Source organism: Hyla sarda, chromosome 1 (assembly GCF_029499605.1).
Source record: "Hyla sarda isolate aHylSar1 chromosome 1, aHylSar1.hap1, whole genome shotgun sequence".
Taxonomy (NCBI): Eukaryota; Metazoa; Chordata; class Amphibia; order Anura; family Hylidae; genus Hyla; species Hyla sarda.
The window spans coordinates 301,291,662-301,308,712 of record NC_079189.1 but is presented as its reverse complement, the minus strand read 5'-3'; the positions used below and the strand labels follow the sequence as shown (position 1 = coordinate 301,308,712).

The 17,051-nt window shown below is 43.7% G+C and overlaps 1 protein-coding gene across 7 annotated transcripts in view; it reads left to right on the top strand.

Moving 5' to 3' along the window:
• LOC130269518 (small conductance calcium-activated potassium channel protein 2-like) overlaps positions 1-17,051 on the top strand; it is a 198,512-nt gene that overhangs the window by 111,014 nt on the left and 70,447 nt on the right. Inside the window, exon 1 of one of the 7 annotated variants that reach the window (XM_056518120.1) lies at positions 14,094-14,161. The exons of the other annotated variants lie outside the window; for them this stretch is intronic. Coding sequence (XP_056374095.1) covers positions 14,112-14,161 — 50 coding nt within the window. The 5' untranslated portion in view covers positions 14,094-14,111. Of the gene's footprint in view, positions 1-14,093; positions 14,162-17,051 lie in introns of those variants that run through there. 7 annotated transcript variants of the gene reach the window in all.

The following is a 17,051-nucleotide window of genomic DNA, read 5'->3' as shown; positions in this document are numbered from 1 at the left end:
CACAATGGTAGGCAGCTCCCCCCCCCCTCCAAAATGGTAGGCAGCTCCCCACCCTCCACAATGGTTGGCAGTATAGTTCCCCCACAATGGTTGGCAGTATAGTTCCCCCACAATGGTTGGCAGTATAGTTCCCCCACAATGGTTGGCAGTATAGTTCCCCCACAATGGTTGGCAGTATAGTTCCCCCACAATGGTTGGCAGTATAGTTCCCCCACAATGGTTGGCAGTATAGTTCCCCCACAATGGTTGGCAGTATAGTTCCCCCACAATGGCTGGCAGTATAGTTCCCCCACAATGGCTGGCAGTATAGTTCCCCCACAATGGCTGGCAGTATAGTTCCCCCACAATGGCTGGCAGTATAGTTCCCCCACAATGGCTGTCAGTATAGTTCCCCCGCAATGGCTGGCAGTATAGTTCCCCCGCAATGGCTGGCAGTATAGTTCCCCCGCAATGGCTGGCAGTATAGTTCCCCCGCAATGGCTGGCAGTATAGTTCCCCCACAATGGCTGGCAGTATAGTTCCCCCACAATGGCTGGCAGTATAGTTCCCCCGCAATGGCTGGCAGTATAGTTCCCCCACAATGGCTGGCAGTATAGTTCCCCCACAATGGCTGGCAGTATAGTTCCCCCACAATGGCTGGCAGTATAGTTCCCCCACAATGGCTGGCAGTATAGTTCCCCCGCAATAGTAGGCAGCTCCCCCCCACAGACATACAGCTTCCAGCCATATACAGTGTATGGCTGGAGGCTGTATCTCTGTGTGCTGCCCCCACAGTGATCCGGTCACTGCTCCTCTGGCCCAGTGTCACATCTACTGCTATGGCCTATGGACCATAGCAGTAGGTGCCGGGACCGGAGGAGCGGTGAGCGGAACGCTGAAGATTACACACCGCCGGTCACTCACCAGGCCCCGGTCGGCGTGCGTCTTCCTCCGATCCTCTGGCGCCTCTATGGTTGTACGCACGGGACGTCACTGAGGTCCCGTGCGTACAACCATAGAGAGGCAGAGGATCGCAGGAAGACCGCAGGAGGACCGGAGGAGGACGCGCATCGGCCGGGGAATGGTGAGTGACCCGCGGACAGCCTTATGTCCCGAAAAGATTTTTCGGGACATAGGGATGTCCGGCATAGGAAAACCTATGATTTTATCTGCCCGGGCCGGCTCCTGTGTGCGGCTGCAGGCGGGGGCCGGCCAGAGCAGGTAAAAACTAATACTGTATATTAAAAACCAGGGGGCCTCCAGCTGTTGTGAAACTACAACTACCAGCATGCCCAGACAGCCTTTGCTGGTCCGGGCATGCTGGTAGTTGTAGTTTCAGAACAGCTGGAGGCACCCTGGTTTTTAGTATACAGTTATTAGTAATTCACTTGCCCGGCACCCGGAACTGTATGTTCCAGGCATAGGGCAATAAACATAGCCGGTGTGGGGTGAAAAATTCACCGGCGGTCATGAGGCTGCTGCGGGTGGGGAGCGGGTAGTCAGCGCTGTACCGCACCGCCGCAGCCTCTGTACTTGCAGCTGACTTCCCGCTCTCGCCCGCAGCAGCCTCGGGCGTATATTCGCCGTTTTGGGGAAGAAAAAGTGCGTCTTATACGGCGAAAAATACGGTAATACTTAGGGGCTATACATACCAAAAAAAGTGTTCAATCAATACAAAGTGCAAATTGTTCTATTATTCAATCACATACATAAAATCCACAAAAAGTGTTTATATGATAATATATCTCAAATTCATATAGCGTTAATATCTTCATATCCATGATTATAAATAAAGTGCTCGAGTGCCAGTTAAAAACAATGCTTTACATTATTGTTCCAGCATGAAAACATACAGTTGATGCAATCATATTCCACAATGCAATATAAACTACACACCTGTGTCTTCCAATGTTATTACTTGCTAATATGATCCCCTGGGATTTATATGCTATAACACTAAAATAATATAATACATAGAGGAGGTAGGACACGCTAACCCAGTCCATCATGGCGCCGTAAGCTTGGATCCGCAGCTATTGATTCCCATTCAGCTGATCTAAGTCAGCAGACTAACGCCGGTCACGTGAATGGTCTCCATCTTTACCAGGATGCTAAACAGCGCTTCTGGCAGTTCAGTGGAGAGCAGGCACGATCAGTGAGCAGATAGAATCAACAACATTGGATCAACTTCACATAGAGAGATGTATATTGATATTAATAATCCATAGACAATTGTTCTTTGTATTATTTAAAGCGTGAGGCATGGAGAGCTGGTTGGGAAAGTGGAGAAAATAAGAAGAGAAACTCATGATGCCCAATAGATATGAATGAACATAAAATATAACCAATATAAAAAATAAATAAAGATAATATACATAATCAATGGAAATAATGAAAATAATATAAAAAATTAATAAATGAAAATAATATAATCAATGAAAATAATAAATAAAAAAAATAAGTAAGTGAAAATAAATTTCACAGCTGGAAAAAAATTATTTTATAATTATCATTTATATAGCTTCTGACCACTTTTTACCTTAACACGGAGGACAACCCCCTGGTTTGTGGGATGTTGAATATGTTGTCTCAAACCTTAGAACAGCACCCCGACATCAACGGGAAATGCTTTTGTCAGGGATCTCTCAACCCCACGTCTTCAGCATTCAATCCCCCACAGCTGAATCTGGGGGTGTGCCTGCTGACTAAGCAGCGCAGCCTCAAGGTATGGCTATTCATCCAGTACAGAGCCATTGTGTAAACCACCAAATATATATATATATCAGGGGCGGACATATCGCTTGTGCAGCTGGTTCAGCTGCACAGGGGCCCCAGCGTGTGAGGGGGCCTGCCATCCTTTGAAAGGGCTGTGGGCCCCCTCACAGAACATACACGTGTCAGCATCATGCGCTGAACGCTTCCGCAAGAGAGGATCCTGCATTCGGGCAGGGAAGCGCCTACGTCACTGCAGCGACGACGTGAGACGCTTCCTGGCAGCCCGCGTACAGAACAGCACACAGGTGAGGGTGGGGATCGGGTATTTTTAATGCAAACGGAAAGGGGCAGAAGAGGGGAGGGGGGTTGAATAAAAGCGGGGGAAGGGGGAATTTTAATGGAAGCAGGGGGGATGAACGGAAGAAGGAGCGGGGGGGTTTAATGGAAGCAGTGGCAGGGGGGATGAATGGAAGGAGCAGGGGGGTGTTGAATGTACGCAGGAGCAGAAGCAGGGGAGGGGGGAAATTGAATGGAAGCAGTGGGGAGGATGAATGGTTTAATGGGATTAATGGAAGTGGGGGGGGGTTAAGGTTAATGGAAGCAGTGGGGGTTAATGGAAGAAGGGGCAGGAGGGGTGAATGGAAGAAGGAGCAGGAGGGGTTAATGGAAGCATTGGGGGAATCAATGGAACCAGTAGGGGATTAATGGAAGCGGGGGGGGGGGGTGAATGGAAGCAGGGGCAGGAGGGGTGAATTGAAGAAGGAGCAGGCGGGTTTAATGGAAGCAGGAGGGTTAATGGAAGGAAGAGGGGTTAATGGAAGCAAGGGGGCTAATGGAAGCAGGGGGGTAAATGGAAGCAGTGGGGTTAATGGAAGCAGGGGCTAATGGAAGCAATGGGGGTGAATGGAAGCAGGGACAGGAGGGGTGAATGGAAGAAGGAGCAGGGGGGTTAATGGGAGCAGGGAGGCTAATGGGAGCGGGGTCAATGGGAGCAGGGTGGTTCCTGAACAATTGACGTATGAGAGGGGGGGACAGCACATTCTTTGCACAGGGGCCCTCTTCTGTTTGTGTCCGCCCCTGAGATATATATATATATATATATATATATATATAGTAGACAGTATGGATGAAGGGGAGCACCGTGCTCAAGGATTCCTGATCCGTCTGGATGCTACAGCTTCAGGAACAGACCAATTCCCAAGTAATATATATATATATATATATATATATATATATTACAGACCAAAAGTTTGGACACTCCTTCTCATTCAGAGTTTTCTTTATTTTCATGTCTATGAAAATTGTAGATTCACACTGAAGGCATCAAAACTATGAATTAACACATGTGGAATTATATACATAACAAAAAAGTGTGAAACAACTGAAAATATGTCATATTCTAGGTTCTTCAAAGTAGCCACCTTTTGCTTTGATTACTGATTTGCACACTCTTGGCATTCTCTTGTTGAGCTTGAGCCACAATAATTTTTTTGCGTAAAATGGCTAATCTATCTCCCTCCCTAATGGGAATAGGTACAAAATCAATAGCCATATATTGTAAATCCTTTTCTGTATGTCCTACCTCTATTAAATGTTTGGAAACGGGTAGGTCCATTTTCTTTTTTCTAATGCTGTAGCAATGATTATTTATCCTGGTTTTCTAACTCCAGGTGGTCTGGCCTACGTATAATTATTTGTACGGACATTTCAAGAGACAGATAACCCAAGTAGAGTCACTGGTCAAAAAATGTTTAATACTGTAACTACGTTTGGTGTCAGGATGTAAAGACGATGGACCCTTCACCAATTGCGGGCAGTTCACACAGGACAAACATGGAAAAGATCCTAGTCATTTTGTGGTCAAAAAAGTCTGTCCCACTTTTCACTAACTTGTCTATTAAGTTACATGATCTTTTATAAGACATGAGGGGATTCGAGGCAAAATCACTAATGTCCAAAAAACTATCTTTTAAGATATGCCAATGTTTATTTAATATTTTGGTAATAGCTTGACTATGTTGGCCATATGTGGATACGAAGGGTATTCTGTTTTGTCTAGTTCTCACCTTAGGTCTCAAAGTAGTTTCTCTATCCAGAGAAATCACTTCCATCTTGTGTTAATCTACAATCTGACGTGGATGACCACGTTCAATAAAATTTTAAGCTATACTCTCCACTGTTTTGATCATTGTGTCATGGTCATCCACCAGTCTCCTTGCCCTTTGCATATGGCTAAAGGGCAGTGAGTTCACCATTCTCCTAGGGTGACTGCTGTTAAAGTGAAACAAAGTATTTTTATCTGTGGGCTTTGTAAATAAGCTAGTTTGTGGTCTATTTCCTACCTTGGATATTGACACATCAAGGAAACTTACACATTTTTCTGACTGGGTCATAGTAAAAGTAGTATTGTCATGAAATTCATTCAATTAGTCCAAAGTGCCGTCCCACTGGAGGAAGACGTCGTCAATGAATCTCCACCACCCCAGACAATGTCTGAAGTGATGGGATCCATAGACGACGCCCTCCTCCAGGAAATTTGCATACAGTGGTCCCGACGTCCACAGGTGGGGGTTGTGCTTACAGCCCAACACCGTGCAGGACGTTTGGCATTTGCCAGAGAACACCAATATTGGCAAATTGTGATAGACGTGACAGAGAGTCTGGAGACACCGTGGAGAATGTTCTGCTGCCTGCAACATCCTCCAGCATTACCGGTTTGGCAGTGGGTCAGTAATGGTGTGGGGTGGAATTTCTTTGGGGGCCACACAGCCCTCCATGTGCTTGCCAGAGGTAGCCTGACTGCCATTAGTTACCGAGATGAGATCCTCAGACCCCTTGTGAGACCATATGTTGGTGCGGTTGGCCCTGGGTTCCTCCTAATGCAAGAAAATGCTAGACCTAATGTGGCTCGAGTGTGTCAGCAGTTCCTGCAAGAGAAAGGCATTGATGCTATGAACTGGCCCGCCCGTTCCCCAGACCTGAATGCGATTGAGCACATCTGGGACATCATGTCTCGCTCCATCCACCAACGCCACGTTGCATCACAGACTGTCCAGGAGTTGGCGGATGCTTTAGTCCAGGTCTGGAAGGACATCCCATGCCCAAGTGTTGTAGGGAGGTCATAGGGGCACATGGAGGCCACACACACTACTGAGCCTCATTTTGACTTGTTTTAAGGACATTACATCAAAGTTGGATCAGCCTATAGTGTGGTTTTCCACTTTGATTTTGAGTGTGACTCCATATCCAGACCTCCATGGGTTGATAAATATGATTTCCATTGATCATTTTTATGTGATTTTGTTGTCAGCACATTCAACTATGTAAAGAAGAAAGTATTTCATACTATTAGTTCATTCATTCAGATCTAGAATGTGTTATCTTAGTGTTCCCTTTATAAATTTTTTTGAGAAGTGTCCATTTTTGTTAGTAGGTGACCGTGTCCCAGTTAAACCAGATTTTCAATTTGATATTTCTGAAAAAATGTTGTAAGTTACATTCTAATTTGAACCAATCCATATGTGCACTTGGGAAATATGATAAACCTCTAGATAATAGCGCTCATGATGCTGATTCCTTGTTTTCCCTAGCAAGGAAAAACAAGGAATCAGCATCAACCTGGGCAACTATCTCCCTGTCTCCAGAACACCCGAAAGAAACTGCAAACATAAATGAGACTGTGGTAAATATATCCAAATATTGTTTATCTGACACACAAATATCGCTATTATCTAGATGTTTATCATATTGCCCTAGTGCACGCATGGATTGGTTCGAATTAGAATGTAACTTACAACATTTTTTCAGAAATATCAAATTGAAAATCTGGTTCAATACACATGAGTCTGGAACTGGGACACGGTCACCTACTAACAAAAATGTAGAATTGTGCCTTAGAGATTTTGAACTTTTCAATCGAAGTAATTTTAATCCTATGGTAACAGCACATCCATTTGATACTTACATGTCCCTTGTCAAAAATGATATTGAGAAATTGAAGGTATACGCTGATGATGTCAAAATTACATATCCTAACTTAACTTCAGCTGAAAGAAGGAAAGAAGGGCCTTAGATGAACTAATCCATAACCACGACCTCACCATAAAACTGTCTGACAAAGGGGGTGGGGTCGTGGTTATGGATACTGTGGATTATAAATGTAATCTACAGAGACAATTTATGGATTCTAACACATATTAGAAACTTGACCATGATCCAGTGAAAGACATCATGAGGAATCGCATGTCTATAATTGATGATGCATTTGCTAATGGCACTATTGATAAACAACTGAAGGAATTTTTGTTTGTCAAATATCCTAGAACACCAATGCTATATGTATTGCCTAAAATACATAAATTGTTAACCAATCCCCCAGGGAGACCAATAGTGTCGGGAGGTAATGCCATTTTAAGCAATGCATCCATTTTTCTAGACAGGGTACTGAGACCATTTGTGTTTAATTCCAAATCTTATACACGTGACACCAGCGATTTTCTGTTCCTATCAATGTGCTGTTAGTATCATTTGATATAACAAGTCTTTATACATCCATTGATCATATGAAGGGAATCTCAGCAGTAAGGGAGGTTCTGTCCATATCTTGTTTCTCCATGGCGCTCCAAGACTTTATGTTGGAACTTTTATTTCTTATATTTACTAACAACTACTTTGTCTTTGATGACCAATATTATTTACAGTTAGTCGGGACCACCATGGGGAGGAATGTGGCACCCATGTATGCTAAATTTTATGTAAATTCCCTGGAGGAGGGCGTCGTGTATGGATCACACCACATCAGACATTGTCTGGGGTGGTGGAGATTCATTGACAACATCTTCCTCCTGTGGGATGGCACTTTGGACTAATTGAATGAACTTCATGACATTTTGAATAAAATGGATGACAATATTTTTTTTACTATGACCCAGTCAGACAAATGTGTACGTTTCCTTGATGTGTCAATATCCAAGGTAGGAAATAGACTGCAAACTAGCTTATATACAAAGACAACAGATAAAAATACTTTGTTATACTGTTGAAAGCAGTCACCCTAGGAGAATGGTGAACTCACTGACCTTTAGTAAAATGCTAAGGGAAAGGAGACTGGTGGATGACCATGACACAATGATCACAACAGTGAAGAGTATAGCTTCAAATTTTATTGAACTTGGTCATCCATGTCAGATTGTAGACTAACACAAGATGGAAGTGATTTCTCTTGAAACTAGAGAGAAACTTCTTTGAGACCTAAGGTGAGAACTAGACAAAACAGAATCTCCTTCGTATCCACATATAGCCAACATAGTCAAGCTGTGCTTGCTCTCCACAGATCTGTGCTTTCACACAATCCTGTTTCTGTTTCTAAGTTCTACAGGCAGCTGTTTCCCCCTCATGGCTTGGTTTTTGCTCTGATATGCATTGTCAGCTGTGAGACCTTTTATAGACACGGCGTGTCTTTGTAAATCCTGTCCAATCATCTGAATTTACCAAAAGTGACTCCAATCAAGGTGTAGAGACATCTCAGAGATGATCAAATGAAATGGGAGGACCCAAGAGATAAATGTGTCATAGCAAAGAGTCTGAATACTCATGTCCATGCAAAAGTTAATTGTTTTCTATTTTTAAAAAAAATTACAAAAATGTATTTCTCAATTTCTTTTTTCACATTTATATTATGGGGTATCAAGTATAGATTGATGGGGAAAACTTTTTCACATTTTAGCACAAGGGCTCAATATAACAAAATGGGTAAAAGAGTGAAAGGGTCTGAAGAATTTCCGAATGCATTGTATTTCAGTGTCTTCTTATATCCTCAGCTTTAAAGGAGATATCCCATGCAGAACTTTTTTTTGCCAATATGCCTGGGCTGCAAGAATATAAAACAACAAACGGGACTTACCTGTCACTGCTCCCTCATTGTTCTGGTAGTGCAGCTCCAGTCTTCCACTGCTGCCTTCTTCCTGGTTGCCGAGGTCAACTCATCACACTGCGGTTCAGCTATTTGTTGGCCACTGCGATGTCTCGACTCAGTCGGCAATAGGCTAAGTGTCAGTGTGATGCATTGAGCCCGGGCAACCAGTGTCGGAGCTTAATGCATCACACCACCACTCAGCCTAAGGCAGAGGTGGGACATCACTACTGAGTTGTAGTGTGATGCTTTGCTCTTGGGTAACCAGGAAGAAGACTGCTGCAAAGGACTAGAGTGGCGATACCAGGGCACCAGGTGAGTCCCGTTTTTTTTTTATATATATATTCTGGCAGCCTGGGTATAATGGCAGTAAAAAGTTCTGCATGGGATACTCTCTTTAACTGCAAAATAATATTCTTGGCTTTTGGATTATTTATCAAGAGATTGCCATTGGACAGGTAGAGAAAAATTTTAGGGAATAACTAGTAATTCTGACATGTACATAAGAACAGTCAAAATAAATACTTGGTTGTTTGTTTTTAAGCCAAGTTAGAAGTGGATTCAAAAAGGATTGGGAAATATAATAAATCATAATAATAGGAATTATATAATATTATAATACAATAATAACATTATTAATTCTTATAATTCATGGATTCCCTTATGGCTTTGGTTCAAAAAACTTCATCAAAAACTGCAGTGGCTTTCTGTAAAAAAGACTGTGTGTGAAACCACCCTAACCCCTGCAGGGTTATTATCAGACAGGTCCATCAAATGATCTTTGGGCAGGCCCAGGCACCAGCTGCTGCAAAAGTCATCAACAGGGCCTGCCAGGGAATCCTAACAAGCTCCACTTTCAATTGTATCTGTGCTCCCAGATTACTGTATATACTCGAGTATAAGCCAACCCGAATATAAGCCGAGGCCCCTAATTTCACCCCAAAATCCCTGGAAAAGTTATTGACTCAACTATAAGCCTAGGGTGGGAAATACATCATCCCCCCTGTCATCATCCAGACCCCCGTCATTAACACCATCATCATCACTCTGTCATCATCCCCCCTTCATCATCACTGCCTGTCATCATCCCCCCTTCATCATTACCCTGTCATCATCCCCCCCTTCATCATCACTGCCTGTCATCATCCCCCCTTCATCATCACTGCCTGTCATCACCCCCCCTTCATCATCACCGCCTGTCATCATCCCACCCCCCTTCATCATCACCGCCTGTCATCATCCCACCCCCCTTCATCATCACCACCTGTCATCATCCCCTTGTCATCATCCCACACCCCCCTTCATCATCCCCTTGTCATCATCCCACACCCCCCCTTCATCATCCCCTTGTCATCATCCCCACACCCCCCCTTCATCATCCCCTTGTCATCATCACCACACCCCCCCCTTCATCATCCCCTTGTCATCATCCCCCCCTTCATCATCCCCTTGTCATCATCCCACACACCCCCTTCATCATCCCCTTGTCATCATCCCCACCCCCCCTTCATCATCCCCTTGTCATCATCCCCACCCCCCCTTACCATCCCCTTGTCATCATCCCCACCACCCCTTCATCATCTCCATGTCATCATTCCCACACCCCCCCCCCTTCATCATCCCCTTGTCATCATCCCACACCCCCCCTTCATCATCCCCTTGTCATCATCCCCACCCCCCTTCATCATCCCCACCCACCCCCCTTCATCATCCCCTTGTCATCATCCCCACCCCCCTTTCATCATCCCCTTGTCATCATCCCCACACACCCCCTTCATCATCCCCTTGTCATCATCCCACACCCCCCCTTCATCATTCCCTTGTCATCATCCCACATCCCCCCTTCATCATCCCCTTGTCATCATCCCCACCCCCCTTCATCATCCCCTTGTCATCATCCCCACCCCTCCTTCATCATCACCACATGTCATCAGCCCCCCCCCCCCCCCCATCATCATCACCGCTTGTCAATGTCTGATACAGTGGTCTTCAACCTGCGGACCTCCAGATGTTTCAAAACTACAACTCCCAGCAAGCCCGGGCAGCCATCGGCTGTCCGGGCTTGCTGGGAGTTGTAGTTTAGAAAAATCTGGAGGTCCGCAGGTTGAAGACCACTGCGGCCTTCGACATCATCCAGCCCCCCCCCCCCACCCTCTCACCCCCTTTAGTTTTGTACTCACCTCCGCTCGGCGGGACGTTAGGGTGCGCTGGTCCGGGCCATCTGTGCTGCAGGACCGTCCGGTGGGGAGGGATAGTCGTTCCGGGCTGTCCATCTTCACCGGGGGGCCTCTTCTCCGCGCTTCGTGCCAGGAATAGAGGCGTTGCCTTGACGACGACGCACAGGGACGTTGCTAATGAACGTCCCTGTGCGTCGTCGTCAAGGCAATGTGACTATTCCGGGGCCGGGCCCGAAGAGCAGAGAAGAGGCCCCCGGTGAAGATGGACAGCCCGGAACAACTATCCCTCCCCACCGGATGGTCCTGCAGCACCGGACCAGCGCACCCTAACGTCCCGCCGAGCGGAGGTGAGTACAAAACTAAAGGGGGTGGGGGTCTGGATGATGTCGAAGGCCGCAGTGGTCTTCAACCTGCGGACCTCCAGGGGTTTAAAAACTACAACTCCCAGCAAGCCCGGGCAGCCATCGGCTGCCCGGGCTTGCTGGGAGTTGTAGTTTTGAAACATCTGGAGGTCCACAGGTTGTAGACCACTGAGGGCGGAGAGTTCACTCGAGTATAAGCCAAGGGGGGTGTTTTCAGCACGAAAAATCATGCTGAAAAACTCGGCTTATACTCGAGTATACACGGTAATAAGTTAGACTAAGTAGACACCCACTGGCTCATTGCCTCCTCATCTTCTCTTGTAGGCCACAGGCTGCTATAGGCCTGAGGCCTTCAAATTATCATAACCACTAGAACATCGGTGTCCTGCCACAATTCGTGCATAATTGTATTGCACCAGAGTTCCTGGATCAGGCCATATCTGGCATGAGACACGAGCTGAGTAGGAAGAGGTTAGTATTTTTTTTTAACTTAATGTAAGCCTTCGGCTGCCCAGTTATTCGTTGTTGTAGTTTTGCAACAACTGGAGGTGCACTGGTTGCGAAACCCTGATCTATTACTTCAGAAAAGTGAGTCTGTCTGCAGTATGGAGGCATAGAAGTAGGGCGTATCTACAGCATGGTGACAGAGAAGGGGGCCTCATTTAGAGTATGGGGTGACAGAGGTGGCCTATCTACAACATAGGGACATAGAAGGGAGACCTCTCTACAGTATTGTGTCACAAAAGGGAGGCCTAACTAAAGTGTAGTTGCCCTTTCTACAGTAGGGGGCCTATCTACAGGATGGGGCACAGACAAAGCGTGTATGTACATCATAGTGACATGGAAGGGGGTCTTATCTAGAGTATGGGGATCACAGAAGATGCCTATCTACAACATTGGGGCATAGAAGGGGGCAAAAAGAACCTGTCTACAGTATTAAATCACATGTCACAGGGGGGCTAACTACAGTATAGAGGCACAATGTGGGGGCCCTGTCTACAGTATCAGATCACAGAAGGGAGCCTATTCGAGGTATGATGGCACAGAAGTGGGGTGTATTTACAGTATGGGACCACAGAAGCAGGGTATATGTACAGTATGGGGGCACAGAAGGGGGCTTATATATAGTATGAGGTCGAATAAGTGTACCTATGTAACATATAGGGGCATAGTCATGGACCAACTGTAGTATGGAGGCACAATGTGGGTTCCCTATCAAAAGTGGGGGAAGTGGGGACAGAATGAGACCTAAGTGCTGAACTACAGTGTGGAGATACACAGGGAAACTAAGTCTAATGGGAGAACACAAAGGGGTTGATTATTGTTTAGAAGCGCAAAGAAGGCACTGTGTGGGGGCACTATTATTAAGTGGTCTCCAATCAGAGAAGGTGCCACTTGTAGTCACTGGATGTAACTGCACTGTAATTACCTATATGATCTGCAGAGCCTGTGTAGGACTAGTACCTTGCACTATATGGTTATTATTTATATTGGTTTATATATATATTGGTGTTCCTTTAGTAACAGTATGATAATTATATGTTGTCATGGTGTGGGTAACAATATTATGTGGGGAGTAATATTAGGTCATGGTGTGGCAGTATTTTTTGTCCCCTGTGTGGTGTTACTATTGGCAATATTGGACTTGGTTTACTAGGTTTGGTTCAGTAACAGTATAGCGGTAATATTTGAATATTTATGGTAATAATATATGTTCCTTGTATGATTATTTAGAAATATACATTTTTAACATGTAGAGAAATTGTCTCATATGCTTATCAGGGGGGGGGGGGGGGGGACTGAAAGGTGGGCTCCAAGAATGATTTATATTAATGGGTCCAATTTACTCCAGTCTGACAAAATTGGGCGCAGGGTGATTCCTAAGCTGTGGTTCCCAAAATAGTCAAGCAGTTGGTAGTTGGACACAGCAACAACAGGTCACGACGTGAAGACAGGACAGGAACATGGTCACAGCACAGGAATGTATTCACAGAACTATAACAATTCACAGAATAGAAAGACTGAATTCAGACTAGGAGCTGGAACCTGGAACACGGAGAACAGACTTGGAATTGCAGGAACTCCAAGGCCAGGTATATACTAGTAACTTGAAGTAACAGGAACAGCATCTAGGGGCTGGCAAGGGTTTCTAACAGGTGCAGAGATAAAAGCAAAAGCAGGCCAGGAAAAGAACCAGGAGATACTGGCATAGTGACCAAGAACACACCTTGGATTGAGCCACGAACATGCCAGAAACTTGGACCAACACTTTGCTACAGCAGCAGATTGTGGTTATACAACATAGGCAAAATAACACAGGAATTGAGTTGTGCTATGCTGGTGCTCAGGAAATGGTCTAGAGAACCTTGTCTACTTAAGGGTTCCTTCACATACATGTTTTCAGGACATTATTTTTGCCTTGGAAATGGCACAAAAACCTGCAATATGCTTCATGCATTTTCATACAGTTTTTGTAGGATTGTCCAAAATGCAAATTACAAGATTGCTAGTAGAGAATGTGAGAAAATTCAACATTTACACATATGTTTTTTTTTTTTTTGAGCAACCTTAAAAAAATTATCATGGTCTATGGGAGACAAACTCCTCAAACTGGCGGGGGGAGGACATAGCCAGAGCATGCTGTATTTAGGAAAAGCCGCCACTGAGTCGAAATGCATCTTAAGTTGTAGGTATATCATTTATTCCTTTAAATACTTTATTGGCTTCTAGCTAACATCTGGCCACACTGGGGTTTTTTTCCACACAAAAATGCAATACTGTATGTTCTTCATGGCATTTTTTATCAGCATTTTTCCATAAAATGACCATGTGTGAAACCACCCTAAGTTAGCCACTGACATCAAATGGCATTTAGTTGCCATGGTAACCAGAATTCTTTGCAGCAACGTCACCAGTATGTGTTGGTTACCTAGCAACACAGGACAATCTCAAAGGGGAGGCAGGAGGATGGTGGTGGGAGCAGTGACTACTAGCTGTATATGCACTGTTCAATTAAGGTGATTGAAGTCCAACTGGAACTACATGGCATACCAGTGTTTTTCCTGCAATACTAAAGAAAGATACAGTGTTGCGAAACAGCCATAACCATATGTTCCAATGACACCTCCAAAGACATGAAAGACTCCCCTACCCTTCAATAATTGGCAACTGTGGGTAGCCAGTTCTGGTTGTACTAGGGGGATACAGGTTTCCTTGGGCTTCAGATAACTGTCTATTATGTTAAAGTTCTCCGACATTATGTTATCTAAACTGGTTATGGCTGTAAACCAGAGACCTAAGTAGAGGCCCACAATTGTCACTTTGCTTAAGTAATGACCTTATGGCCTTGTTCTAGTCCTGTTGCGTTTACTGGCTTTTTGCTCATGTTAAATTGTCTTCCCTATGTGACTGAATTGCAGTCACATGTCACCAAGTAAGATAAATAATCGTTACACGGCCCAAGTTTCTGAGTACAAAGCCTATTACACAGCTCAGTACTGGGGTGACCCTTTGCCATAATGAGCCATGGCCGCTCATCCCCTATTACACGGGGAGATGTGTGGCCAATGATTTCAAAGTGATCCGATCAGATAACGATCAAGTGTCTGCTCATTCATTGGCTGATCACTGGCCCAATAAGGGTCTATGCACACTATGTAATTTCCGACTGAATCAGTCGGCGCTAGGACCAGTGTAATGAAGAAAACAGTGTCCCTGTAGCGAAATGTGACCCTCCGCACTTCCAAACATAATTTCTCAGTTAGTGTGCATGGACCATTACACAATGTGATGTGGACCTGTTCAACCGATAATCTAGTGCCCTAAAGCTGCCAATAGATGGAAGATATTTATCAAAAGACCATAGGCAGATCCAGCTAAAATGGTGAGACCTGCTGACCATCTGACATCATATACTCATCAGGTACACTGTAGATAGTGGTCTCGCAGGAAATAAGCCTCTGTGAGACTGCCCTAGGCAGCTTATTTTATGTAGAAACAAAGAAATGGTCAGTGTGTGGGCATGTCTAATTTGTATGGGATTTTTAACAGCTAAAGCTACTAAAATAAACTGAATTAGCAAATTGTCTACCTACCCTGCATTCTGTATACATCATTTTAGCTCTTGTCAATAATAGGCTAATGCTGACTGAGCATAAGATGGCATTTAAAAGGCTAAGCAATGTAAAATGATGACATTATAGTTATCAGTGATCATTTTTCTCAAAGTGACTTTGTATACGTTGTATGCTTAAATTAAGAATCAGATTTTTTTTATTATTTGTAATATTTATTAATATTTAATGATCAAGGCTTCTCTCCCATTTTATAAGGTAATGGCTTGAAAAGTGAGCAAATTTTTTTTTATGAATGATTAATAAACAGTCAAAGTATTCTTATATCTATGAGAACACAAGGGTTAAGGTGTTTTGAACCAAAATAACAACTGCAGCAATCCCTAAATACTTTTTATTTCTTCTCTTTTACCCCCCTCCTCTGCTTGGGTTTCATGACAGCAATTAGATGTGATATTCATTTTAATCCATTACTGACATTACAGAAAGATTGGGTTCCTTCATTCCCAGCATGCACTTCATCCGTGCTCTATCTCTAAATAAGCATGTTAGCTCCTTTGCTAGTAGAGGGAACCAACATGACACCTCTGAGATTAACGGTTGTGGTTAACATGCAGGCAGTGAACTAGACTTTCTATCATTGCAGTACATTTAAATACATGTCACCAAGGGATTTGGTTTGTAAAATTCTGCTTTGGAACATCACAAATAATTTATCCACCATTGGTGTCTGTGAATCAAGGCAATTGTAAAGTAGAAGCTATCAAGATTTTATAATAAAACATAAAATAATAGATAGATAGATATAGATTCACTAAACCTATGTAGTACCAGTGTGTAGTAAGTAACACAAAGTCACCTGTGTATTTAGTCAAATGGTTCAAAGGATTATGAGTTATATAAAGGGATTAACATTTCTACAAAATATAAAAGAGATAATCTCTGGGTAACTTTACCAAAGCATTTACCACTTCCAAATAAATCCTATATTTCCTTTATGTCTTAAAAACTGACATTATAATATTGATACTTATTATCCATTTTCTTTTTTATATTAAACACCACTGTTACCTTAAAGGGGTACTCCCTTGGAAAAAAATGTTTTTTAAATCAACTGGTGCCAGAAAGTTAAACAGATTTGTAAATTACTTCTATTTAAAAATCTTAATCCTTCCAGTATTTATCAGCTGCTATATGCGCCACAGGAAGTTCTTTTCTTTTTGAATTTCCTTTCTGTCTGACCATAGTGCTCTCTGCTTACACCTCTGTCTGTTTTACGAACTGTCCAGAGTAGGAGCAAATCCCCATAACAAACATATCCTGCTCCAGACAGTTCCTAAAATGGACAGAGGTGTCAGCAGAGAGAACTGTGGTCAGACAGAAAGGAAATTCAAAAAGAAAAGAGCTTCCTGTGGCGCATATAGCAGCTGAGAAGTTCTGGAAGGATTCAGATTTTTAAATAGAAGTAATTTACAAATCGGTTTAACTTTCTGGCCCCAGTTGATTAAAAAAAAAAAAGTTTTCCAGGGGAGTACCCCTTTAACTGTCACTTTATTAGGGACTTACTGATCTATAAGAATCCTTTTTGACTGATTCCTTCAAGGTCATAGCTTGGCAAGCAGAGTATGAGCCCAGGTGCTGAGTGCCATAGGGGACACCAGTCACTCACTCTTTCTTGGCCACAGTATTTAGATACATGGCTATGGTAGCAAATGAAATCTTTATTCCAGATAAAGTCCATCCCAGCCCTCCAAGTCAGCCATTCCATATAATGTTATATTTATCCTACTACATTGAGATCAGAAGACTGCACTGTTCACTCCAATAATCTGTA